The sequence below is a fragment of the Monodon monoceros genome, unplaced genomic scaffold, assembly GCF_005190385.1.
Source record: "Monodon monoceros isolate NGI ecotype Baffin Bay Population unplaced genomic scaffold, NGI_Narwhal_1 Super_Scaffold_17, whole genome shotgun sequence".
NCBI classification, from domain to species: domain Eukaryota; kingdom Metazoa; phylum Chordata; class Mammalia; order Artiodactyla; family Monodontidae; genus Monodon; species Monodon monoceros.
The window spans coordinates 21,260,686-21,287,989 of record NW_021703773.1 but is presented as its reverse complement, the minus strand read 5'-3'; the positions used below and the strand labels follow the sequence as shown (position 1 = coordinate 21,287,989).

At 38.6% G+C, this 27,304-nt stretch overlaps 1 protein-coding gene across 9 annotated transcripts in view; it reads right to left on the bottom strand.

The window, feature by feature from the left end:
- Nucleotides 1-27,304, bottom strand: part of SORBS2 (sorbin and SH3 domain containing 2) — a 320,493-nt gene that overhangs the window by 57,679 nt on the left and 235,510 nt on the right. For 6 of the 9 annotated variants that reach the window (XM_029226673.1, XM_029226674.1, XM_029226672.1 and 3 more), the window contains 5 exons: nucleotides 13,095-13,233; nucleotides 9,278-9,450; nucleotides 4,113-4,179; nucleotides 3,395-3,439; nucleotides 657-846 (listed from right to left, as the gene is read on the bottom strand). In XM_029226673.1, the coding sequence (XP_029082506.1) occupies nucleotides 657-846; nucleotides 3,395-3,439; nucleotides 4,113-4,179; nucleotides 9,278-9,450; nucleotides 13,095-13,233 (614 nt within the window). Of the gene's footprint in view, nucleotides 1-656; nucleotides 847-3,394; nucleotides 3,440-4,112; nucleotides 4,180-8,485; nucleotides 8,510-9,277; nucleotides 9,451-13,094; nucleotides 13,234-26,293; nucleotides 26,786-27,304 lie in introns of those variants that run through there. The other 3 variants (XM_029226680.1, XM_029226679.1, XM_029226675.1) reach the window with 3 other exon arrangements.

Genomic DNA, 27,304 nt, shown 5'->3' with positions numbered 1-27,304 from the left:
AATAACCTTTTCTGTTTTTAAAAAGATACTTTTGTGATCAGAGGGGAAATTTTAAATCATTAATAGTCCTAACATTTCAAATCTGAGGAAACTGAAAATTAACTGCATAGTCTCTGACCTGCTATGCCAAAGGGAGTGTCAGTTATTTCTATTTATTTGTCTCATATGCATTTATTTTATTTTATTTTATTTATTTATTTATTTATTTTTGCGGTATGCGGGCCTCTCACTGTTATGGCCTCTCCCGCCGCAGAGCACAGGCTCTGGACATGCAGGCTCAGCGGCCATGGCTCGCGGGCCCAGCCGCTCCGCGGCATGTAGGATCTTCCTGGACCGGGGCATGAACATGTGTCCCCTGCATCGGCAGGCGGACTCTCAACCACTGCGCCACCAGGGAAGCCCCATATGCATTTATTGATCAAAGAGTGGAGATGATGCTCAGTTACTTCAAGTCTAACTCAGGTGACCATGATATTATGAACCAATATTGTGAAAGTGTTCGCTACACTCTTGATAGAAGAGGTGAACATGGCACCTTTATAAGACTATACATATACTATCTCAGAAAGGTAAGCAGTGATTCTTCTGCTGAATGCCCTGTGGGCTTATTTTTATCCTAAGCTAAATACAGGACACTTCAGGGGAAAATGCCTTACTTCTCTGTTGAAGACCGATCTCTTGGTCGAAGTGGTGGGACTGGAGGAGGAATGTGCGGGGGAGGGACAGGAGAGGAAGCATCCTTAAAGGCGTCAGTGCCGTTGTCGGAGTGGCTTTTGGAGAGGGGTCTGTAGGTCTGGGTCTTGGCAGCAGGATGTGACTGAGCACTGTAGGGTGAATTGTACAGGCCTATCACGAAACACAACACAGCAAAACAAAAACAGAACAGAAACAAATAACATTTTGAAAGTGCATTACATTATTTATACCCCACAAAAATACCCCATGATTTTACCAAGATTATTATCAGTAAACATATTCACAATGCATGCATTGGATGGTATGCTCTTGATTTATTAATATTATTAATTTATTAATCATTATTAATTCATTAATGGATTGCATGCACGAGCATTGGTTACAGTGAATCCTCATCAATTATTATGGAATTAGTAATAATTCCAACTGGTACTAGAAACAAACTTACAGATACTTAGCAAATTTTCTCGTGGATAGTGTAAACTAATATCGTAGTTAAGATTTTAGAAGAAGATTAAAAATACTTAATAGAACTGTTTCCAAATATCTTCTATTACTTTAAAAGCTCTGATTTGCATATGATAATGACGTGTTAATTGCAATCAAACAAAATATTGAGCAAGTTAAATACATGCGGTGCAAGGCATAAGGAAACATCAACCCTCAATAAGCTTATAGCACATCTGGGGAAAAGAGATGTGATTAGAATTATGACTGAAAATAATTGGTAGCATATGATAAAGGCCGCATGAGGAAAACATATTTGAGGCATTAAAGATTTTAGAAGATGGTGATTGGTCAGAGAATATATCACAGAACTGATGACACTAGAGTGAGCCCTGAAGGATTGGTCTGGGTGGGCCGGGGAAGAGGGCAGCGGAGATGGCAGAGGAAAAAAAGCAGCAGAAAGTGCAAGGCATAGAACAGCGCGATGTAAGGTTAGTAGGAGGGGAAGAGACTAATCAGAGTTGCTTTGTCTGCCGATTAAATGGTAAAACTCTAAAGGGCTCTGCAAGTTTAAATGTAACTACCGTTCAGTTGACTAATTCTAATGGATGCAAACTTCAATATGAAAAATAATTATAAAAATTGTGGAAAAAAAAAATTCTGAATTTCCTGCCACCTCAATCTTTTGAGCTAAGTCTATTTTCATTCATCTGCTCCTCCTGAAGGTCCATGCAAATTGGCTATGACAAATGAGACAGTGTCTGCACTTCTGTTTTGCCTCAGTGCTACAGTCAGACTTCAACTTGAGCGCTTGTTCAGAACGAAACAGCAGACCCAAAATGGAGTTGCTCGTGCTAAGCCCCACAGCACCAAACCGAGACTTAACTTAGTTAACTTAGTTCTGACTCTGCCAGAAATGGAATCTTAAAGCCGTCCATCAGGAATGGCCTGGCCAGCGGGAGTTAGATACTCTGCCTGACAGCCCCCTGCCCTCCCCTCGGGGAAAGTGACCTTGCAGTAACCCACCCGCTGTTTTTCTTAGTCTAACTTTCCTGTTCCTGCTCCCTTCTGCCTATTGAAAGCCTTTCGTTTTGTTCAGCTCCTCGGAGCTCCTTTCTGTCTGCTAGATTGGATGCTGCCTGATTCATGAATCGTTTAATAAAGCCAAGAAGATCTTTAAAATTTTCTCAGTTGAATTTTGCATTTTAACAAGCGAAACACAGGAGAGGAGTTAGGAGAACCTGAGACCGGGAATAAAAGTTGAGGGAATCTTAGCAGGCCACCTGCTGCTGTCTGGAAGAGCGAGGACTGAAAACCAGATTCTTGCAGCTTGCTGAGCCCGTTCTGCTTGTTTTTTTCCTTCTACTTGTCGTCGGACACTAGTAGCAGAATCTTCAACAGTGAAAAGGCCTGAGTGCTGGCCTTCAGGCCTCGTGGAGGGGACAACCTCATCCCTTTTGGGGGTGTGGCTGGCAAGGGGGCCTCGATGGGAGGCTGCAGCTGCTGAATGGGACGTGGGCCTCGGAGACTGCTCTACAGAAGGCAGTAACAGGCACTGTGCAATCGTCCTGAGCCTGGGGCCGGGAAGTGACAGGCGGCCCTGTGTGGGGTCCCCTGATGTGACATTTAGGAGAAAGCGATGATGGAAACATTTTTCAGGGGTCCCTCACTCCAGCCTGCAACCATTTCACAAGATACCAACTCACTCAAGTTCAAGTGGAAATGCCCGGAATTGAAGTCGTTCCATTATGACCGCTGGCAACTCTGAGTCAGAAAAGTGGTCCAGCAAACTGGGATGTTTAAAAATCCTTCAATAAATGATTGCATTTGGAGCAAAAGCATGGACAGGGTCACAAAATACCTTGCTTGACTTGTTTTTGGTGAAGTGTATCTGAAAGATCTTACGCAATTGTAATCATTCTCTCTACTGATAAAAGGAGATCTTTATCTTATTTTGTACCCCCTGTTACAGTATGTTCTTTCCTGCTGTCCTTCACACTTTGGTTAAACATTCCTGAAGCCGAGAATAAACTAACAGTGGGGATGAAGGAGATAAAATAGTATTAGTTCTCATTTCCATGAGAAAAGATCAAATCTTTCGTTATACATGCTGAGAAAAGAAAAAAAGCATCTTCCTAATTGTAGAGACTGAAATCGTGCACTCAGAGTGGTAAAAAAAAAATGACTGGGAAGTTCTTCCAAGCATGGGAGGACACAGTGTAGTCATGGCAAGCAAGGAAACCCATCCTACCTGCATTATATGTATAAGGAGTATTATACATGTCTGTGTCATCATCTAGAAAATGAAACATAAATATTATGGTAATACAGATTGGTCACCACATCCTAACAAGATAGCAGAACTTCAGAGAAACAACAGATTTGTTATAAAACCAACACATTTTGCCTAGTTCATTAAACCATTTTTAAATTTTCAAATATTATGAGGGTTTTTATTTTTCTGTTGTTTTTTTTTTTTTTTTTTTTTTGCTGGGACTTTGCAAATTGACTTCTCTGGGCTGTTAACAGGTTTGCTCTGCTGCCCACTTCACAGCATACAGATATCAGTCCCTCTTCCTCCTTTCTGCCTGTCCTGGATCATGAATTTCCTTTAGTAAGTGCTTTAAAGATCCCTTGTCAACTCAGTGAGACCCAGCTACAGTCACTGTCTTGATATGGGGCAGATGCACCTGGACAGAGGAATAATGTGTCTGTTTAAGCAGATAATACGCCAGCAGTTTATACTGTGGATAGGGAAGGATGAAGAGGCTTCCTGGCGGCTCAGGGGTGAAGCAGCATTGCGGGTGTCTGGGAGTTGAGGGGTGCTCTAAGAATAAGGAGGAGTGTTGAAAAGAAGGAAGGGCCATGAAGTTTGCTGGGGTCTTGACAGTTTGTGTGAACCAAAACTACACAAAAGAGTGTACATCCTTCAGCCCACAAGGACCTGATCAGAAAACAGAACTACATACCCGGCTTGTGCACCATGTGGATTTGCTTAAACATGGTCTTGTACCAGTCCTTTGGCCTGTCAACTGTCTGTAAAAGAAAATGTCCAACAGTTACAAAACTGGTTCCAAATAAACATTATTCCTCTTTGTATATTATATCTTTTTAAATAGAAGATTTCTGTTCTGACTCTTTACTGTGTCATGATGACATATCAGTAATTTATCCAGGGATACATGCCATTTGTAAATACATTACCCTTTGTTTGAGTGGAGGCTGAGTTGGAATGTTACACGCTATGGTTTTATTTCTTCCAGGTCACAGCTGTGCCCAGCCCTAGGTAGTTGATATTTGTGCAAGCTTATTTATATAAAATTAACTGAATAAAAGTTATAGTGTTATAATTGTTTGCTTCGCTCCTTTTGGTGATAATTATCATTATCCATAATAACTTGTTAGTATACTGGTCAAGACATTATTTTAAAAATTAACTAGGGAATATTATGGACTCAAATTGTATTCTGATCATCGGCTTAGAATTAGAGAACTAAAATTTTGGTATTTACTAGTCTAAGTTACTAAAATACTGGCTATAGTAAACAATCTAGTGTCCTAGAGCAAGTCACAAAATATAGATATTGTTTCAAGATTTCTTTAACGTGATAATAAAATGTTGGCAGCATTTGCTGTACTAAACTGTAAGTTCCTTAAAAGCAGAAGCTCCTTATCCACCCCGCTTTTGACATAATATAAACAGTAGGCTGCAGTGGAAAGCTGAGATTAATGTCAGATCAACCTAGATTCAAATCTTGGTTCCTTTCATTACTGTTTAATACTTCCAAGCAATAAGAATTTGAGCAAGTGAGGTAACCTTTTAGGGCCTCAGTTTTCTCTTCTCTAAGATGAAATAATTATATCCACATCGTAGAATTGTTATGGAAATTGAAAGAGACAGTGTATACAAAAAGACCTAGAACAATGCCTAGAATATAAGAAATGCTCAATAAATCATAACAGTAGGAAACCTCAGATATTTACAGAATAAAACAATGAATGAATCCAGGTTATTGGATGGAAGTCTACCTAATCGTATACCTGTGAAAGTGGACATATGCCTTTATAATCATAATTCAAGATTTTGCTTGGAGTGTCTTGATTTTAACTCTTCCAGGGTTATTCTGGTAAGAAACTTGACCATTCTGTATATAGTGACTAAATATACAGATTTTTCGAGGCAGTTCTCTTCATAGAAAATATTCTGTTAGGAAGGCCACAAAAATATTCTTGTATTTGTTAGACTGAGCTTTGGTGTAGATTTTATATCCTGATTTTTCTTTCCAATGTGGTCATCGTGTTTTCCATCTGGAAATTGAGGGTTTTGTGCTATATCTAGACTTATTTTGATCTCTAAGAATATATGATTCTGGTAATCACCACAAATACAGAGTAACATCAAGGGCTAATTGACTTTGTTGGGAATCACTTCTTCACTCATTCTAGGCTCTTTCTACAATGGAAATATTGAGTGGATCACTGGTGGACTTTATACTCAAATGGTGGCTGTTATTTGCTGGGCTAAACAAAGTAGATGAACATGTATCTTTAAGGGACACTTATTTTCATAAAAGATGGATTTGTTTTTCATTAAGCTTTAATTCCTTTGCAGTCTTTAGCAATAAAAAAAAAGACATAACTTTGTGTAAAAATGTTTCCCAGCCATACCTGGACACAACCAATGGCAACGAGGAAGCTGAATAAGTGAGTTGTATCTCTGTATATGGCAATGCATCCTGACAGACAGGAGTTTTTCCTTCACTTGCTGGAGGGCACATATCTGGCGGGATCTCTGTTGTGCCATCTGCTAGCTTTATATGGTGAGCACAGAGATGCCAGGAAATGCCCAAGTTGCTTGGCAAAGAGGAATGTGAAACTGGTAAATGGGAATACTAAAACTCTATGTCCCTTTCTAAAAGAAGTCCTCTAAGCATTTAAAGTCCCTTTTAGAAATGCCACCATGTAGGTTGTTATGGCAAACATTGAGATTAGGTAAACGGAAGTCTACTCAAATTTCAGGAAGTTTACTTCTGTATTTGTTCTTCAAAATGATTTTGCATGGGCAGTAACTACTAGTAAATCACTATTTGGTTGTTTTCTATAACTTGGCTGAATAAACCTGAAATTTTACACTCCTGTAGTTTACAAAACATCAGAACTCTACATTGATTTATCGTGCAGAGATTTCCAAAAAGGGAAAAGACACATATTTTCTACAGTTTTGGTGATAATTATCATTATCCATAATAACTTGTTAGTGAGTATAGTGTTCAAGACATTATTTTAAAAATTAACTAGGGAATATTTTGGACTCGAATTGTATTCTGATCATCAGCTTAGAATTAGAGAAATAAAAATTTGGTATTTACTAGTCTAAGTTACTAAAATACTGGGTATAGTAAACAATCTAGTGTCCTAGAGCAAGTCACAAAATATAGATATTGTTTCAAAATTTCTTTAACGTGATAATAAAATGTTGGCAGCATTTGCTGTACTAAACTGTAAGTTCCTTAAAAGCAGAAGCTCCTTATCCACCCCGCTTTTGACATAATATAAACAGTAGGCTGCAGTGGAAAGCTGAGATTAATGTCAGATCAACCTAGATTCAAATCTTGGTTCCTTTCATTACTGTTTAATATTTCCAAGCAATAAGAATGTACACCAGTATACATTATTCTATTTTTGCCCCTTTCCAGCTTGGAAAAGACTCAAACGGTGTTATATTTGAACTAGAAGGAAAGAATCTTACATTTCACTTAACTACTCACCTTAATTACACAGTCTCGTGGGATCTGAACCCTAGCGGTTTTTGTTGTTGTTGTTTTTAAGGATGGCAGTAGAAGGCTAACATAGACGTCCCAGGTCGCATGAGAGAGGGCAGTCTGGGAGCTGCTTCCCTTTCTTCAGATAGCTCAAAGGTACATTTGGTTAATTCTTGGCTTTTTAGAGTTTCCATGTTACTTTTTGAAATTCTGTTTCCTTGGTCTATGCTGGTTGTCTAAAATGAGACCCTGAGATGATACACTGGGACAGTACTGCCTTTGGTGTGTACACTGAGCAGAAAGCCCCTGTGAAGCAATGTAAATCTGATAATCATTACTTTCTATGCGGATGAGAAAGAAAAACAGCCTTGGAGATTCTTGGCCTGCCGTGGCTCAGACATGGCGAGACTACACATTTATAAACACAGCTATACTTGGGGATGTGCTCTGTGGGGCTGACAGATAAGAAATGTGAATGACTCTTCAGACCTGTACCTTCTCTGCAAACTTTGAACAGTCTACATAAGAGCACAGCTGTACATAAAAATGCTGGTTCCTTATAAGGAACTTCTGAGTTGCTTATATTTTTATTTTCTATTTTATAGAGGGGGAACTTGCATTGAATGTCTAGTATCTGCATTTGTTTATGCATATCTAAACATGCTTTTGATTTGGCAGTAGATTAAAAATATATAAATTTTTAATATTTCTTGATTTTTCACTAACCATCTATAACATCTCAGTTTTTTCCTTTTAAAACGTAAAAAGCAAGGTCTTGCTATTTAAGAAAATCATATCTTATGGATAAAGACAGTTCCAGCTTTGCATGTCCATTTGTGTCTATCATATATTGACTTAAATACATACCTAGAGGTCTCAGATAAAAATCAGACAATCTAAAACTGCACAGAATCAGGGATCTCCTAATTTCTCAAGGGTCAGTTAAACAAAACTAGTGACACTATACCTGTCTGACACTGTATCCCTACGTTATTAGGAAAAGAAATTCAAATTAAACCATTTTGAGTCAGAAATCTTAAAAGAGAAACAAACAACAGAGTGCCACCACCGGAAACATGCAGCCACCATAAGATTAAGAATGTTAGTCACAATCCCTGAACTCTTCCTGTCACTTAAATATGACAATCATTGGTTCCAACAGAGATTTTTAGGACTTTATAATTAGTCACATTCAACATCCCCAGAATCTAATGAGTCTAAAGCCCCAGCAACTGCTCTACAGATTTACTTTCTGGCTTCCAATTCTAATACAGATGCTTGGAATAATCAAGTTTCAACTCTCCTCTCCGAACACAGGATCCCCATATGATGAATGCAAATCCAAGGAGACAAGAGACCCTCAGTCTTTGTCTTTCGTTCTCTCTGAGCGATTCCAATCGTCCCTGATCTCTTTTTCTGATCTCTTGCCGGTTCTTTTCCTCTCTCCACCCTTGTCTTTGGCCCCCCAGGTTTGCCTTCCAGGCCAGTAGCTTTCGGCACCAGCCCAGCCGCATACGTGGGTGTTGCAGACCGAGTGTATGCAGTCGGCGCTCCCTTCTCTCACCACCCCCCAGTTTCACCTGCAGAGGTGCTGCCGCTCTCATCCTGGCGCCCCCAGTATTCCTTCGCGCAGGCCAGCACAGACCTCCTCTCCAAGTGGACTGGATCAGCAAGCAGCTGCCTGCCCAAGCTCAGCCTCTGCTGCTGCTGAACTTTGCCAGAAGGGGCTGCCCTGAAACACCGAGCAATGTTCTGGCAGAGGTTAAAGACTTAAAAAAAAAAAACCCAAACACTTTCACTTATCGCCCCGGAGAGCTCTCAGCAGGCACAGCTGACGAGGGACACTAAAACGTGATGTGTATTTTCCTCAGACAGTTTTTCCTTTCCACGACATGAACTCCCTTCCCTCCAATCATCTCGCTGCCCAACACCCAATTCACGGCTCCCAGTCTCCTGGTGGTAACACATCCATCTCAAGAAACAAATCACCGGTTTATTCGCAATGCACATGGGAATTCAGTGCAGCCAAAGAATTCACATTTTCTTCTTCCTTCTTTTTCTCTTTCTATTGCCCCAACACTCCGTGGAAAAGGTAAAACCAGACAAAGCCTACTTTTATCGTTTAACAGAATCACAATTTTCGTGATTTTTTTTCGTGATTTTTAATTGGAATGGAAAAACAGATTGGGTCATTATCTTCAATCGACAGTTCCCTTTCTCTGCCACACACAGCATAATATTCATGAGAACTCAGATGGCACGGAGGGCAATCCTCATTATATAAGAGCATAGGAATGCACAAAGCCATTGACAAACCATCCTTTGTGGAGCCTGTGCACAGCCCCGGAGCAAGGCGCGCTGGCATTTCCTACCGTTCTAATTGCCGTGGGGATTCCGGATTCATCCACCGGCCCGATCCCCGGGTAGTGCGGTGCTTTGATGACTGTCACTCTCTTCTCCTCCTCTGAGGATCTGTACAGTGGTATCGAGCTGCCCATGCTGCCGTCCAGAGACTGTGCATGCTGGGGGTATGTCTCTGAGGAATCTGTGGAGAAAATTTGGTGAAATATACTTGATGCACGAGGAATCAAATTAATGGAGCCTCATACCTACCATAATATAATATATTTAATTACATGTAATTACGTATAATTACATAGTTATATGTAAATATATAATACTATATTATAATATATTTATAAATAAATATAAAGTGTATTTCCATCACTATATCTTTTAACTCATTGACCTTAAATTTGAGCCACTCATTGTTAACATGTAGGTATATATTGAATAGACCTCTAACAACAAGATCATCATCATTCAGTGTTGAGGGGAAGGGGAAGAATAATATTTGTTGAAAGACCATGCGGCCCCGTGGCAGCCACTGTGTTAAGAAAGCATTGTACATGCATTACTTTTTTTTTTTTTTTTTTTTTTTGCTGTACGCGGACCTCTCACTGTTGTGGCCTCTCCCGTTGCGGAGCACAGGCTCCGGACGCGCAGGCTCAGCGGCCATGGCTCACGGGCCCAGCCGCTCCGCGGCATGTGGGATCCTCCCAGACCAGGGCACGAACCCGTGTCCCCTGCATCGGCAGGCAGACTCTCAACCACTGCGCCACCAGGGAAGCCCGCATTACTTCATTTTATCCTTCTAGTAATCTTGGGTGAGGGATCCATTTTATAAATGAGGGGGCAGAAGCTGAGACAAGTTTAGTAATTTCCTTTAGCTCATCATTTACATTACTATTATTTTGGTGAAACTGCTGACTACCATTATCTTAAAGTACTAAAGTGTACTTTTAGGATGAAAAATATGACTATTGAGTCTATGACAGTGATTTTATAAAAATAAAGTGAAAACAAAAATCACATAAGGAAATCTTCACATCCAAACATATACTTGGATGTGAAGGCTTATGGGTAGAGAAATGATCATAAGCTATTAATATTAACGTTTATTTAAGACTCCATGATGGCCACTAAAGTAAAGTAGCTTCGCTTTTACTTTAAAGTAGCAAAAACCATGACTTCTCACCCCTTGGATGTGAAAATTGCCCTAAGCATACATTGTGACTGAGATGTATCATGCTCTTCATGCCATCTTCGTTAATTTTTGGTATACTTTCATAAGAAACAGAGAGGACATAGGTGTACTCTATATTCCACTTAGAGTTTACAGGTATTTATGAAAATCTACATTATCATGTATTTAGTACAATTGATAATATGACCTCCTGTTTTTCTACAATAAATTTCAAAATTTTGCTGACCAAGAATGACTCTTGGCCATGGTTTGTCAGATCTGTTAGTCAGGTCTCTTTTTATGTGCATATGGAAAAGTCCTTATGTCAGGGCAGCAGTCATTGATTACGTATAGGTATAGATATAAATATAGATATAGACATCTAAAAAGATATGACTGTGTTTTTGTAGCAAATTTATACAAAATTTCATAAGATTTTTAAAAAATTTAACTCATCATTATAAGGATAAGTAGAGATAAGACCTTTGTAGACTAATATCCATTATAATATTTGTAACTGCTGTTACTATGACTGTGTTTTAGTTTGCAACAGAAAAGCATTTTCAATCCATTTCTGATGAAGAATGAATAAGGCTAGGGATACAACTGCTTTACATGCCATTGTATGTAAACGTAGTATCTTTTCCAAGCAACTCTGAATTAAGATGCAAAGTGATATTTGACTCTGATTTTCCATTTAATTACAGAAAGGATTTGAGTGGGCAACCGTGATGCTAGTATTTCTATCAAACACTTTTTGAGCACTGAGTATTTGCAAAGGCCTAGCCTAAACAAACAGTGTTAACTCTCTTCATATGTGGGTCATAAGATTCTATGAACTTACAGCTTACAAGTTAGCCTTTTATTTTATTATGCTCTTATATGGTCCACTAACTCTCATTTTTGCAGCTTTGTCCTCAACTTTATAAAGTTCCTCTAGGGCAGAATAGATTTGTATATATTCCTCAGGACCTATCTCAGCACTGGCCAATTGGAATTTGTTCAGTATTTATCTACAGAATTTCTTTCTCTGTAGTATAGTTTATATGTAAAATCCACCCATTGATATGTTCTAGTATAAAAGTCTGTCCATACTTAAGTATTTATATATTTTGTTTGTTGGGGTGGGAGGGACAAAACTGTGTTCATTAAGACAGACAAAGGGGACAGAGTCCAACTTTGCTAATAATTATTTGGAAAAATATTATGGCTAGGATAATTTGTAGAGTTTTACTATAGATGTGTAATCATGCATAGCTCCATAAAGAATCTAGACATAATGGACTCCTATTATAATACTACACCAGGGACTGATTATATAAGGGCAGTATTTGGGCACAAAGACGTTCTACTCTCTTATACTATAAAGGGACATCATTATCAGATTCACAGATGATCCCAGGAGCAGCCTTAGAGAAGGTGCAAGTATATTTAGATATTTCTTTGAGTCTCATGGCTACATGTAAGTCTTAGAGAGGTTTTGTTGGCCATAGAAGTTGAATTCCACAATCCATAGGCTGGGTGTTCCTGGGTAAACTAATAACCTCATCTTCTTTCCATACACAGTGTCCGGGAGGAGAAGGCGCTGTCTGCTGTCAACGAGGACATGGGAGTTAAAGCCCTGTGTTCTAGTTTCTTTCTCTCTGCTGGTTGGTGGTGGCCGGAGGATCGGTCTCCTGCTTTTCTGAGAGGTATGTTGTGGTCACATGGTCCTCCGCCGTCTTCCCTGTTTCTTGCTGCCCTGCAATCTTTCTAGTTGCTCAACATGGAACGTTTCTCAGCTTGAATTCAGATGATGGTTCGATTTGGTCTGTTTTTCAATGTTTGTTTGGTTGGGTTTTTTTGCATTTTCAAAAACTAAGAAATATTTATTACATTATTTTCTAAATTGTCCTAATATATTTTGCTGCATAAAAATATTTCTAACATTATATAGCACAGCTTCTTTTCCAGGAAGCTTTAAAGAGTTCATAAGCGCCATGAAATCATATGTTTAAAAATTTATACGTATGTTCTAATGTTCATTTTTCTGTGGGGGAGGAGAGCTCTGTCCTTCATTTAGTTCTTAATTCCCAAAGGATTAAGAACTATCTTTCTATAAAATTCTGCATCATTATTTAAAGGAACTCACATCCCTGACTGGTGGTCTTCTGGTCTCAGTTTGAATAGTAGTTTACTACTTTGGGAGGCAGCCTATCCCCTTGTTAAACTGTTTTAACTGTTAAATAGTTCTTCTTTATATATATTAAAAGAATTTTCTACAATGAAAGCTTTTCCACAAAAGAAAGGGCTGTCTCGAACATGGATGGTATTTGCCACCCATGGAAATTCACTACATGAATGTTCTCCTGGTATATGTGCACACTCCTCTCCCCAACTGGCCATCTTTTTCTTTCTGCCCCATCACCCCAAATATCTAATAGCCTTCTCCAGACTCAGATATAGATGCAGTCATTGTCTTGGAATAGCCGGGTCCCCATTTTCTCCAGTGTTAAATCCTCTGCCTTTAATTCCTCCCCTAGGAGAGGCTCATTAAATAGTGGAGTATTGAATGTTTCTGCTTCCTTTTCCAAAAATTACTTGGATGCTTTATATTTTTCTCGTTTGGTTTGTACCTGTTATATTGAAATTGACATGGAAATCATGATTATCAGATGACTTACCAAGTGACCGGCCATGCTGCATGATAATGCTTGAATTGAGTGAGCCTGGTAGCGAGTAGGCAGAAGGGGAAAACGGCCTTTGATAGTAACTCAGTGGACTCACAGTGCCTCCAGAGTTTCCATTCAGCGTTATCTGGCTCTGAGAAAGCAAAGACATCCTGTTAAAGCACACGGTCCCCTGTAAACATCACTCCTTTAGATGACAATAATGGCTTCCATTCAAATGACAGTAAGCAGCTGTCCAGTATTTATTTACTAACTGATGTCGAGAAGGGCATGGGACTTTTTTTTTCAGTGTCTTCACTATCTTCTTTACTCTGAAAATCACTCTCTTTATATGTCAGAGGGCACAGGAGGTGATTAGGAGAATGGAAGCAGCCGACCAGTGGGCACATTGCTCTGCCAACAGTGATGTCCAAAGATATCAGAGGAGCCAGTATAAAGTAAACGTGGAGGGTGAATCTGCTCTAATGTCGTGACTTAAATCACACTGCTCTGGGTGTAGGATTTTAAAAGAACATTCTTTGACAAGAGGAAAGTGATCGGTTCTCAGACTTAATCAGGGAATCCTGTAGCGGATCAAGGTTTCCAGGGCAAGGTGACTAACATAAGGAGGACAATTGTTTGGATTTATATATGTCATGAAGCAATCTATTCTGGAAGAATCAAATACCTGGCAAAGCATCAGAAAGTGGTGTTAACCCCCCGGCTTCTTCCTACTCATGTTTCATTTAGCACGTTATAGGCCTCTTTTTGATTCCTTAATAATTTATTGTTTTGATTGCTTTATATTTGAGTATTTTCATATCCCCAGTGGTATTTCAAGATTCTTGTTGAAGACGGTCATATATATGCTTTTTAAACATATTTTTCTGTATAACATGCAACCTGGTGCTAATAGGATAGTAGATATTCAATAGATACATATTCTCATTGAATTGAATCAGCTCAGTTAGAGAGGTGGAGCTAACTATTAAGCATGCCTGTCTGTCCACAACATAGCACTGAGCATTGTGGAGATTGTATAATGCATGCAAATAAGATAAAACATTAGTAAGAGCATTTAGTTCAAACACCTTACAGCTGAATACACACAAAACACACATAGGCACATAGATAAAGAACCATAATTTGTGACCTTTATCTGCTTATTTTAAAACAAATTAAACTTCTGTCATATAGGCCTGAAACACAGGTAGTCAATTAATTGCACATTTCCATGATTTTTCACTTTAAAGCAGATGTTTTCAAATAATGTAGAATTAATCTAGTTTCATTACTTTATAGCCATACCACACCTGTCCTAAAGTCAGTAAGCATATCATTACAATGATTGTGCTTAATGATGAACTACTGCTCTGAGCTGTTACAGAAATCATTATTAGCAACCCCATCTTGAGGGTCATCTACCCTAGAGCACTGGCCATTCAGATAAGTGTGATGCACTGATCTACCCAAATGCTTCAGAGTGCTTATATATCGTTGATGAATTATTCGAGACTATTTTTGCCTCCTTGCCCAAATCCAGTTTGGTTGATCTTTGTAAATATAATTTAAATATTATTGTTATAATTAATGTTAAAGGCAGGAGAATTCTTCTTAGTAAAAACTATCATGTTACTATGTAACTAAACTTAGGAAAGTTGCCCTGCCTCCTATTTTGATGGTTTCAATAACATTGGTTATGGGTTAAACAAAATAAAAGCTGCAGATAGATTTAGCCTTTCATCATGTTAAATCAATTAGGATTTTACTAATGAAATAATACTATTAGAATTTTAGAAAATACTTTATTATTATAGTGAAATAATTATTAGGAAAACCATCTCATGGAGAAGGTATGTGCAATTTAAACTGTTACTTGAAACTAGGTTCAGTTACAGTTGGCTCCACAAAGCTATATGTATGCCTCTCAGGCTCCTGAAGAGTCTTAGAAACAGTAAATTAAATAGGCTAGTATATAAATTAATACACTATCACTGCTTTGTATTTTTGGGTAAAGGCATTCCTTAGAGTTTTAAAAGTAAAGAACTATTGAAAGCATAGTAGAACATGGAGAGGCTCATGCCTGTTGCGCTCCAGGTACTAGTGACAGGGGAGGTATTAGCCGTGGAAAAGGAGGTTCCTTCTGTAGCTAGTCTCTGAATGCAACATTTCAGGGGAAAGTTTTATACCCAGCTGCTGAATGAATACTGAAGCCCATCTAAAGTATTATTAAGTATTTAGTAAAGATACTAAAAAGTATCTTTTGTCTTCTGTAATTGCAATGTCTTGAAAAACATATAGTTTATAATATTTCTCCAGGCATGAAATTCACAGATTTATGACCTTGATGCAACATAAAAATTATGTAGCACAGCTAAAATTTTCTCTATGACAATGCATATTTAGAACTTCCTTATGAAATCAATTTTAGAAAAAAATTCCCTTTATTTTGCCTAAAGTTATGTGCCTTTCAAATTGAAGCTATTATCTATACTTTATATGCAATAGAAAATCTGCGCCATAAAATTTTGAAACACTTTAGCATTTATAAATCATTTATTAGGGACTGCTTGCCAAGTAGATATATTTAGATGAAATAAATATGCATGGGAAATATTTATATATTGTTCTAAATGGAAGACAAATTGTTGATATATAAAACAATAAATATTCATAAATTTCTATACTGGAGTGTCTTGGGAAAATAATTCCAACAAAATCATAGGGCTAAGTTTCTGCAATGTAGATTAAGGTTATTTGCATCTTTCACTCCTGTTGGATAGATGGGTTCAAAAGATGTAGCTGTTAATGAAAAGGGAGCAAGAAGAATTAACATCATACAGTGAGTAATCATGTATGTGACAAATAAGGAGATGTGAACTGTTCACACAGGGCACATTCATATGAATCTCTGAAGTAAACTGTTATCTACCAGGATTTAATACTGGATTAAAATTTTAGACTTTCTCTACTAGTCATCATCCCATGTATACCTATCTAAATTTCTGAGAAAACTTCTTATTAAGGCAAATCACTGTACAACTCATTAGCTAGAGCAACACAGTGTAAACATAAGTGACTCTAAAATGAATGAAGAGAATATAATTGACCATTTTAGCCCAAAATAGGTTTATGAAGATGAATGTAATGTATTTTCGTAACAGACTGTACGGAATCGGTTTAGATGGAATCAACATGTATGCAAATAAAAATGCTCGGCTGAAAAATCAGATGGCAGACAAGAAATTGGTCCTTTCGGTCTTTGGAGATCTGTTTAAAAAATGATGGAGCATAGGAAAGAAGAATAATTACATGCATGATAGCAGGGATGGTTAAAGTGATGCCATCTGTCATGGCAGACTGCTGACCCAAGGCTGGGGAAGGTGTTTCAGAACAGTCAGTTTGTCAGAGTCAGCTATCTGCAGCTCATGTGGGGTGTCTGAGGAGTACTCCCTGGAGGAGCAGGAGGGGTGCTCGCCCTGGGAGGTCTGTAGTGAGAGAGCCTGTGGCGTTGCTGTGGATAAGGCAGGCAGGAGCAAGAAGAAGGGGTTTATAAAAACAATGCAAAAACGTCAGGGGTCTTTGCAGGTGTGAAGGCCCCAAATCAGCAGGTGGTAGCAGGGCAAGTGATGCTGGGCTGGAGCCAGCAACTGGTGAAAAAGTGGTTGGGTTAAAAGTTACCACAGAAGGAGGGCGTGAAGAAGAGGCTTCTGGTGGGGTTTGTCTGTGTGTTTGTGAAGCATTTACCTCCAGCACATTGGCGGTTAAGTTCTGGTTTCCGAGCTGAGTTTGAGGAAAAAATAATGAGAAGAGATATAAATGATCCAATTAATAAAAACACCTCTTTTTGCAATGTGGCAGAGAAGGCAAAGCATCGGTTTTATTTGCAAGCACTCTAAGGAAATATATTCAGAAGAATTAATTAGGTGCCAACCACACAGTAGAGGAAAAGCATGAAAACATGCAGAAAAGGAATCCAGTAAATGTTTTTTGGAAATAAGACCAGTTTTCACACAGCTTTAGTTTTGGGTGAGGGCTTAAGAGTGTTGGCATAATGGAATTTTTTTTTCTCCAAAGTTTTGGTTTTTGCACTTGTGACAACAAATTAATATCAAGTCATTCATTGGTTGGCAGAATTAGTTTTCCCTTCACCAGATTTCTCCCTACTGCCTCCTTGTTGGAAAATGTCCCCCAAGCATAAATCAGTTTGCCTCATGTTTTTCTGACTTTCAGATCTAGAGACTGATCAAATTAAAAACAACTAAATGGAGAGGGAATTTTGTTTCCTTTCCACTCATTGAATCTCTATTTTAACTTCACTATAAAATACTAAAGGAATTGAACTTTAAAATATCCTAGCAGTGCAAATAGTTGTACCTTTGTGTGAAAATGAAAAAAAAAAACAAAACAAAAAAAACAGCCACTGATGATGTTAGAGTATACCCTAGCTGGTTAGAACTACTGTTGGCTTAAAATCTTAGGTAAAGGAGAAAGAAACTGAAGGAGAAAGAAAAGGTTTAATACCTCCAAGGCTAAACATGGCGGAGGGGTGGTCTGTAAAAGGAAGAGAGCGGATGGCCCATTAAAGATGTCATAGCTATCCATTTTCACCTTCATGATAGCTGACCACACAGGGCAAATATGATGATAAGTGAATTCATTCAACATGAGTGAATAAAACTCTGAAGCAAATTTTGTTTCTTACTCCTCACCCCCACCTCCAAAATAAAGGTGTTTTGACAGTCGTAGCACAGATAGCCAAAGTATTATAGGATATTAATACAAGGATGGGGAATGTATTAAAGAAAACTGTATAAACTTAAAAATCTTGCCTAGTAAAGATTTAAGTGATTCTTGGCCAGCCATCATCTTCCTAACAGTTGATGTCATGCAGGCTGTTGATCTCATAAAAAGTTATAATTAATTTTTGTCCTCAGAATTTTAATTGGAGAGTTTTAAAAAATCCATTATATAAAAAGGTCTCTTGGCCACAGATACCTTAAAAATCTGAGAGCTATTGATCCTTCTCTTAGGAAAAATGCACAAATTCATGTATGCATAAAATTTGCATCAACTTTAGGGGTTCATGGATACTTGAAAGCACATCTTTAATCTAACAGGTTAAGAAACTCCAACCCTGGATAAAAAGACAGATTTTTCTATTCTATTCTTCTCTAGTGAGCTTTTGTTGTTGTTGTTTAAAGACACACATTTTAAATGTGATACTTTTATACTCATATGTGGGCATTGCAAACTCAGGTGCTGACCCTGGGCCAGGAATGTATCCTAGCTAGGGGTATCTAACCCCTAGCCTGCAAATCAGGCTAGGGGTTAGATAAGAGGGAATGATGGTCCAATCTCTACGTCTGCATCTTTATTGCTGTCCCGATACAGGGAGGGGGAAGGGTAAGCTGGGACGACGTGAGAGAGTGGCATGGACATATATACACTACCAAATGTAAAACAGATAGCTAGTGGGAAGCGGCTGCATATCACAGGGAGATCAGCTCGGTGCTTTGTGACCACCTAGGGGGGTGGGATAGGGAGGGTGTGAGGGAGACCCAAGAGGAAGGGGATATGGGGATATATGTATATGTATAGCTAATTCACTTTGTTATAAAGCAGAAACTAACACACCATTGTAAAGCAATTATACTCCAATAAAGATGTTAGAAAATAAAAAAGAGGGAATGATGGAAACTGGTAGAAGGCAAAGGGCATGTTGCCCCAAGGCAGCCAAATTAAAAATTAACTCAGTGGCAACCAAGCAAAGAATATCTATAGTTATAAACCCTTAGGCCGTATGTTTTTTGGCTCAGTAAATGTAGAATCTGGAGGTGGAAGGGGAATAGTTGGATATGGGCTTGGAGTGGAGCTTGGGGTACAGAGAAAGGGAGCAGAGTCTGGCAGGGCCAGGCTGAGGGTGAGGTGAGCAAGGCATTTATCTTGGGTGCAGAATTTAACGGAGTGACAAAAACTCAGTCATGGAGATAAACACTATTTTAATGCAATCTTATGGGAAAAAAATCAAAGTCAATACAAAAAAAATCCAAACTGAACAAAATATCAAAAATTTAAATAATGAACAGTGCCATGCCAGGTCATATTGAAGACTGAGGAAAAAGGAAAAATTTGTATCCTGGATTTTTAATGGAAGCAATAATATTATAATAAAATAATAATATTTTCAAAATCTGTTTTTTCTCAATCTCATTTTCAGTTGAGACAATAGCCATGCCTGACAAATTTCCCTTGGCCAACGATGATCTTAAACAATTTTTAACTAATTTAAGATGAAGTTAAAATTGTAATAAATTCTGTTTTGGTCAAAATAAAATATTTAAACTTAAAATAATGTTCAGTTTTGATACACTTACTTTTCAACTTTTCAGTATTTTTTAAACTGCTGAAATGTCCTAGAAAAAAATGACATACATACATAAAAACATACGTATATGCGGGAAATATTTTTCTTTCTGTCTCAGACTCTAATTGGCTTGACACGGCACTGTAGTCTGGGATCTTAACACTTCCCTCTTGAATGTTTTTAGTGGTTGAACTTCTAGGCCTCATTTCTCAAGAAACGTATGAAATATGTCTTAAATATCAAGTGAAAGGATGTGACAGGTTTTGTTCTCTACTTTTCAATAGAGCTGATAGTAATTTACTTGAAAAGAGTATCTAGGAGTTATACAAAAATCAATCTTTATATTAAGAAATTATTTGTATTTTATTAGGTGTCATAATGGTATTTTCATTATTTTTTTCTCTTCACCCATTAGATAGAGGTACTAAAATTTCTACAGACCTAAGGATACCGTACCTTATATTGGCTTTAAACTACTACCAGGATAATTGAGGTTGACAGTTGAAAACAAGTGACAAAATAATGAAAATTGCTGAAGCCTTGTGATGGGCTACTTAAAATGGGTTTTATTTTATAATTATCCATATCACTGTTAAGATTTACAATTTCCATGGTAACTTTAAAAGAAACAATTTAAGACTTTCTCTGAAAAAACAGTTTGCTTTTACATACCACTCCATCTCCTTCTGTGATAATCACCCCCCTCTCTCACAGCCCTCCTGAGGGAAAGAGGAGGAAGCCCCTGGCTGCCGTGTTTGTACCAGGCAAGCCCATTTTATTGTTTAGGAGGGGGAATAACTGAACTAAACTGGGCCAACGAGGCACTGCCTCTTTCCAGGGAATTTGAATTAAATGATACTGAATGCCCCAGTCAGGTAATCGTGTACCCCACAGTCCCAGATGCAAGTTCACACATAATCAGAGCCAGGGAATGTCATGGAAATCCACAGGCAACTTGGAGAGATGAGAGGGCAGAAGCTAAGAGAATGTGGCCGACCGACTTCAGGGAGGCGAGACAGGAACTGGGTGGCCTCTAAGATGGACAAAGAGAGTAGCTAACTGGTCATTCCCCAGGCCCCCTAAGACCTGGCTTTACTGCCTGCACTTCATGATACAAAACTGCCTGGTAGCCTCAGAATAAAAACCCTTTTTACCAGAGGTCTTAGCCTTACAGTCCCTACCCACAACCTGGGTGACAAGTGATCTAAGATGGTCACACAGATTTGGGCACATTGATGGAGTGTGTTGTTTGGATCAGGGGAGTGAATATTTCCACTGTGCTACTCAGATCAGGAACATGATTTTGACTCCGAGAAGGTGTCACATCTTAAGAACATTGCCAGAACATGGGGTTCAAGTGTCAGATTGTATCAGAAACTAAAGGCACTTGAACCTCCTGGTTGAGCTGTGGGTCTAGAGTCAGAGAGACGTGGCAAGTTGTCTACCTTCCCTTGGCCTCAGTTTCCTCATGTGTAAAAATGCAGACATTAATAAAACCCAACTCCTAAAGCCTGTGAAAATTAAGTGAGAAAATGTATGTAAAGTGCTAGTTCAGCATTTTGTGTGTCGTAATAGCTCTCAGTAAATGAGAGCCATTTTTAAAAAATTAAAATGCTTGGAAGGCATAGGAATGCTTTGCCCAAAGCAAAGAGCAGGGTAGAGAGAAGAGTAATGTGAAAAGGGAGACAACTTCATCTCTTTTGCTTCCTGTTGATGAAGTACAGAAGTTAAGGAAGGCAGAGTGCCTCAATAAGAGAAATACTTTCTAATATTTAGATCTGAGAATTGCCCAAGCCCTGACTAGCTGTTCCTACACTAACTGAGCTCTCCATACCTACGTGTATTCAAGAAGAGGCAGGCTGCTCTTCTATTTGGAGGTGTTATAGAGGGGCTCCTAGGTGATTTCTAAATTCATACTGGAATCCCAAATATTCTCTACTGTTCAATCATTCAAACACACACACACACACACACACACACACACACACACACACACACACACACACACACACGTCAGGTGAAGGATTTGCCATAGACCTGATCAATTGATCTCATAACAAACCCATAAAAAAGAAGTCATGAGATATTGGCTGGCCATCCTAATAGAACACATGAGTGATTAGAGCTGGTGTTGATGGGATTGGTCCAGAAAGCATACTCTGTATTCTACACCTTTTCTATCATCCCACACTGCTGACATTTATTCATGATTCAGCCTTCCTTAAAACTTCTACATCTTGATCCCATGGAGCAAAAGAGATGAGTTTTCTCCTTTGTCTACATGACACTGAGACAAAGTCCCCTCTGAGTCCCCAGCATATGTGCAGGAGGAGTGTGAAAGTGAGGCTTTGGCAAATGCTTGATGACATTATTTCATAATAGAAGGGCCAAGTTTATCCTCCTGAAGCAAAGGGCACAACACTAACAAATGCCAGAGAAGATGTCTGGGGTGTAGATTTTGCTGTCTTTCAAAGCTTCTGGTTTAGGCATTCACTTATCTGACACTGAGAACAATGTGACATTTTTAGCAACAGGATGTCTGTTCGCACAGGGTAACATACCTCATTTTGTGTTCTCTCTATATATAAATTTGTAGGAGGTAAATTAAAACATATGCAGCTTATAAAACAATATGTTGTATTACCAGATACAGAGAGAATTAAAATTCCTAATGGTAGGCTGCAGTTTTCTTCTTACACTAATGGTCAGACTTAAATGAAAACAGCAAAAGTATGTAAATGAAACTTCCAGAACACTAAAGTTTCCTTTTCACCTCTCAGTGTAGAGCATTTTTGTTTCTTGGGACTGCTAATTTCTTGGGAGGATAATTCTTTATAATAGAGCATATATTTGGCTAATTCATGATGTGTAGCTGACAGCTCTTGGCATTTACTGAGACTTCTTGCAAGAATGTGGAATGTAAGTATTTAAAACAAAAAGGTCACCACCGTGAAAGGCCATTAGGTGGAAAATGAGACAAAAGTAAAGTGTATCACAATAGGCAAGATGTGCAAACATGTCTAGACACCGATCAGTGGATGAATGGATAAAGAAAATGTGGTATATACAGACAGTGGAAGATTATTCAGCCTTAGAAAAAGAAGGAAGTCCTGTCATATGAGACAACACGGGTGAACTTTGAGGGCATTATCCTAAGTGAAACAAGCCAGTCACAGAAGAAGAAATACTGCATGATTCCACATATATGAGGGCTCTCAAATAGTCAGGCTCATAGAAGCAGAGAGTGGAAAGGTGGTTGCCATGGGTGGGGGACATGGGGAGATGGGAGTTGCCGTTCACAGGTGGAGTTTCAGTTTTGCAAGAAGATGACGTGATTACATTCTAGAGATCTGTGGTACAACATCATGCCCATAGTTAACGGGACTCCATTGTACACTTTAAAATGTGCTAAGTGGGTAGATCTCATGTTAAATATTCTGACACAATTAAAAAAACTCAGAACCGCAACAGGTTTATGCCACCTTTTGTGTGAAAGTGAGGGAAAGTGTTATGAAAGACTATACACTGTCATCTCGGAACCAACTGTTGGTTGGATGAAACAAACTTTTATCCACCCATTCAAAGAATGTACTATTGAAAATAATATATTTCCTTTTCCCAATCAGATGCATAGTTTGGAAAAAGGACATTATTTTAAAATAACAACAGTTACTCCATAGTGAGGGATTATTATGTAGCAGGCAGTGTCTTATTCAAACCCCACAGCAATAGTGTGAGATGAATGCTATTATTATCCCCATTTTATAGATGAAGGAAGTGAGGCTCAGGGAAGGGGAATAACTAGATGAAAGGTCTTACATTAATAACCCCTTAAGGAGCTGATTGTCCAATTGTTCTCCTCCCAGTCTCTCTTAAACTCACAAGAAAGTTCCCCTCCCCACTTCTAGGTCAGCGGTAGGTTAGCAGACCTCATCTTACACATGTACTGTCAGCAGCATTTATGCAGTTAATCATCTCTCCTCGATACACTTTCCTCACTTTCCTGGATTTCCTCCTCCCTTGAACCTCCTTAGCTGATTCCTCCTCTTACTGTTGGGATGCCCTTGGGCTCAGTCCTTGGGCCTCCTCTTTTCTCTGTAGTCATGCTCTGGTCATCTCATTCAGTCTCATGGCTGCAAAACCATCTATAAGCCGATGGCTTAGATCTCCAACCTGGACCTTTCACCTGAACTCCAGACTCATATATCCAACTACATAGTGGACCTCTCCATGTGGATGTCTCACAGACACCTCAAACTTACCATGTCCCAAATGGAACCTCTGATCTTTCCACAAACCTGCTCTACTCACAGTTATCCAGTCTCAGTGCACAAAGCGTGGCAAATTCCATTTTTCCCCGTTGCAAAGATGCAAAACTTTGAAGTCAGTCTTGACTCTTCTCTTTCCCTTACCTCCAACATGCAATCTGTCAGGAAGTCCTATTTACTCTACTTTCAAAATACATTCAGAATTCGATTTCTCACCACCTCCACTGTTTCCACCCTGCTCGGAGCCACCGCCATTCACTTAAGTTGTTGCCATAGCCGCCTACCTACCTGGCCTGCCGACTCCCCTTCTTGCCCTACTATAGTTTGTTCTCCACTGAGCTGCCAGAATGATTCTGTTAGAATATAAGTCAAATGATGACAGCCATAGCCTTAAAATCCCCCAATGACTCCCATTTATATTGAGAGTAAAAGTTGAAATCCTTGCAATGGCTTCTAGGAGCATCTGGCCTCTGGCCTCTGTTACCTCTGACTTAAATTCCTCTTACCTACACCTCACATAATTCCTCTCCTTCCCTATGACTCCCTTGCTGGTCCATGAGCAGCCCCAGAGTGCTTCAGCCTTAAAGCCTTTACACTAGATATTCCCTCTGCCTGGAATGTTCTTCCCCCTTCAAAGCTGTTCTATCTACTGCATGAAGACTCTTTGACTCTCCTATTTAACATGGACTCTGCTCCCCACATCCCTGCTCAGTGCTGCTTAGTTTATTTACATAATCTCCTTCTAATGTATGTAGTAATCTACTTATCTAAGTTTTTATTAATATTTGTCCGCTCTACCCCCAACAAGACTTTAATCATCAATGGTTTCAAATGCAGCTCTGTGACTAGAACAGACGACACATGCCCAATAAATATTTGTTGAATGAATAAAAGTGACAGCATCTCAAATCTTAACTTGTGGCTCATGGTGATTCCCTGAGGATTGTATTATGAAACCAACTGTCTCCGGTCAGCCTGGACGGTGACAAAGCCATAGGGAAGAAAGTTATCAACTTAAGTTTCCAAACATAATAAAATGATTTAGAAGAACCAAACTATGTCAGATGAGTGAACTGAGCTGTGAACGTGGTAGCATTTGCTCTAATTGCTCCTACACCTGCTTCCAGGGACACGTCCTGGGACACAAGTAAGTCTGTTGTCTGACATTAGCCCAGCCGTGTCTGTGGTGTCTCAGCTTGACTTTGCTCCCTACCTCATGGGATTGTGGAAGTTATTAATAAATGTGAATAAGTTGGAACAGCATCTGCATATAGTAAACTCTTAGTATTTGTTAGGTGCTATTATTTCATAAGGGCTTTTAGAAAATACTACCTTTATTCAAAGAATTTACTCTAATGAATGAATTTTGCATAACATGATTAGCTGATGAAGGAAATGTTTTAGCAGAGGTATAGAAATACCCACTTGTCTTTTTAATCATCTAAGCTTAAGGTTTCCGCTTTATGGGTGTGGCGGGGAGGAGAGGATTTGGATGTCAATCAGATGCCTGTTGAAGATTTTCTATAAAGCTTAAAAATATATCTCTTCAAGGATATGTCTTGAATGATCTTTAATAGCACAGCTACAGGAAATAGTATTATACAAATTATTTCCTCAGGTATGAGTGTTTTCTAGACTCCCACTACTGCTGCAGTTGCTAGTGTATCTTTATAAATGGCTGCCATTTACGCAGGGCTTGCTCTGTCCTAAGTAATTTACCTCTACTATCTCCCTACTCTTATCACAACCTAAGAATTAAGGATTAATTAATATTCTCATTTCTTTGTTCAGACTCATAGAGTAGTTAGGATGGTTGCCTCATCACATAGCCAGTGATAGAGCTTGGATTGAAATCTACAGTTTATCGTTAAAGCTTATTCTCTTAACATTACATCAGTTTGTGGAAAAGCCAAGAAGACAAACACATTTCTCTTTTAACTAGATTAATAAATATCAGCAGAATGACACTATGCGAGAATTTTACGTATAAGCGAACAAAGATTTACTTCTTAATAGTCTGAGTACTAAAGATTGATTAATATACTTTCTGAAATTGTAAACTTAAAAAGGTAGAAATTGATCAAGTTTCAATGAAAATGATTATTGAACTACAAGAAAATAAACTCTGGTGGAGTTAAGATGAATGTTTCTTGCCAAAGTGAATTATAATGGACAATTATTTTAAGAGATTTTACACATGTAAGTAAAGTACAACCTAGGTACTCAAAGGTCTGGCATGAAAAATATTTCTTTAAAACTTAAAAGTACTTTGCAGTCTTAAGTGATAACCAATCATCAGTGATTTCTTATAAATACCTAAAAGGAAGAAACTGTTAAAACATTTTATTTCTGGATAAAAGATCTGTAGATATATATTTCTTTTTATGTAGATATTTTTTAAATTAAAAAATACCTAGAAACTTATTGATGAATTTAGTACGGTTTTAAATAGGAAGATGGTTTCTTTCTCCTTTCCTGATTGCAAACTAACAAAGCATTGGATTATATAAGAAGCCCAAACCAAAGGAGTTAGGGTCTCTACAGAATGCTCTAAGAAGAGATTGGAAAGTGTAAGGTACCACTTGGCAGTCTGAGGACTGAGAGGCCGCAGCAACTGCAGGTTTTTGTCTCTCTGGCTGAAGAGGTATCTTTGCAGTCTCTGGAGAAAGCTCAGATGGCTGTTTGTGGCTTTCAGGATCATGTCCTGAAAGGGGAGCTATCTGAATGGAAAGAGATGCTGTGTGTATCTCAGGCACTGGGTTAGGGGGTGGTGAGCAAGGCCTTTTACAAAATGATGGTACTTCAACAGATTTGGAAAACTGTGGAGGATTAAAGGGGATGCTACTTCCTGGATCCTGGTTATGGATTAGTTTCAATGTAGAGATTCTCCGAGTCTGAGAATCTTGCGTGTAGTCCTCTTGTAGAAATGGGGTACTCATGTCAGCTTTTGGTGGGGAACCTGTGCTGGAAGGTGGTGGTAGTGGATTAGTGACTTTTTGTGTATATGACACAGTTGTGTTAGATTCTTCAGAATATACAATTGTCTGGCTGGACTCATCATTAGAATACATAGTTCCCTGAAGAGGTGTTTTGTTAGTAAAGAACTCTGTACCGGAGGGAATTTGTGTGTTAGTTACTAATTGGTCTAAAATGTCACCCTTTGTGTGACTGGTTATCAAGGAGCTACAAAAGCTCTCTTTTCTGGGTGGTAGAAGGGGTGCCTGGATTATCAAAACATCCGGAGAAAGAAATAATGTTGAAGGAAAAATAGAGAGAAAGTCAAAGTTAATCATTAAACCAGTGTTAACTCTACCCTTAAAGTAAAGCAACGTGATACCTTCTTATTATGCTATACATTTTGATGGCCAGATTGAATGATCATTTTTCCTTTGTTTAGAATGTGTTTTAATTTATTATCAATAGTTGCCCTCTGGAGGAAAATAGTTTTATAGAGAATAGAGAATACATTATAAAGTTTGTCTCCATCTGCATTCTGGGAAATTAGGTTAAAAGTGAACATATGTTCTCTTGGCATATTTTTAGACCTTGAGGTATATATATATATATATATATATATATATAGTATTTAC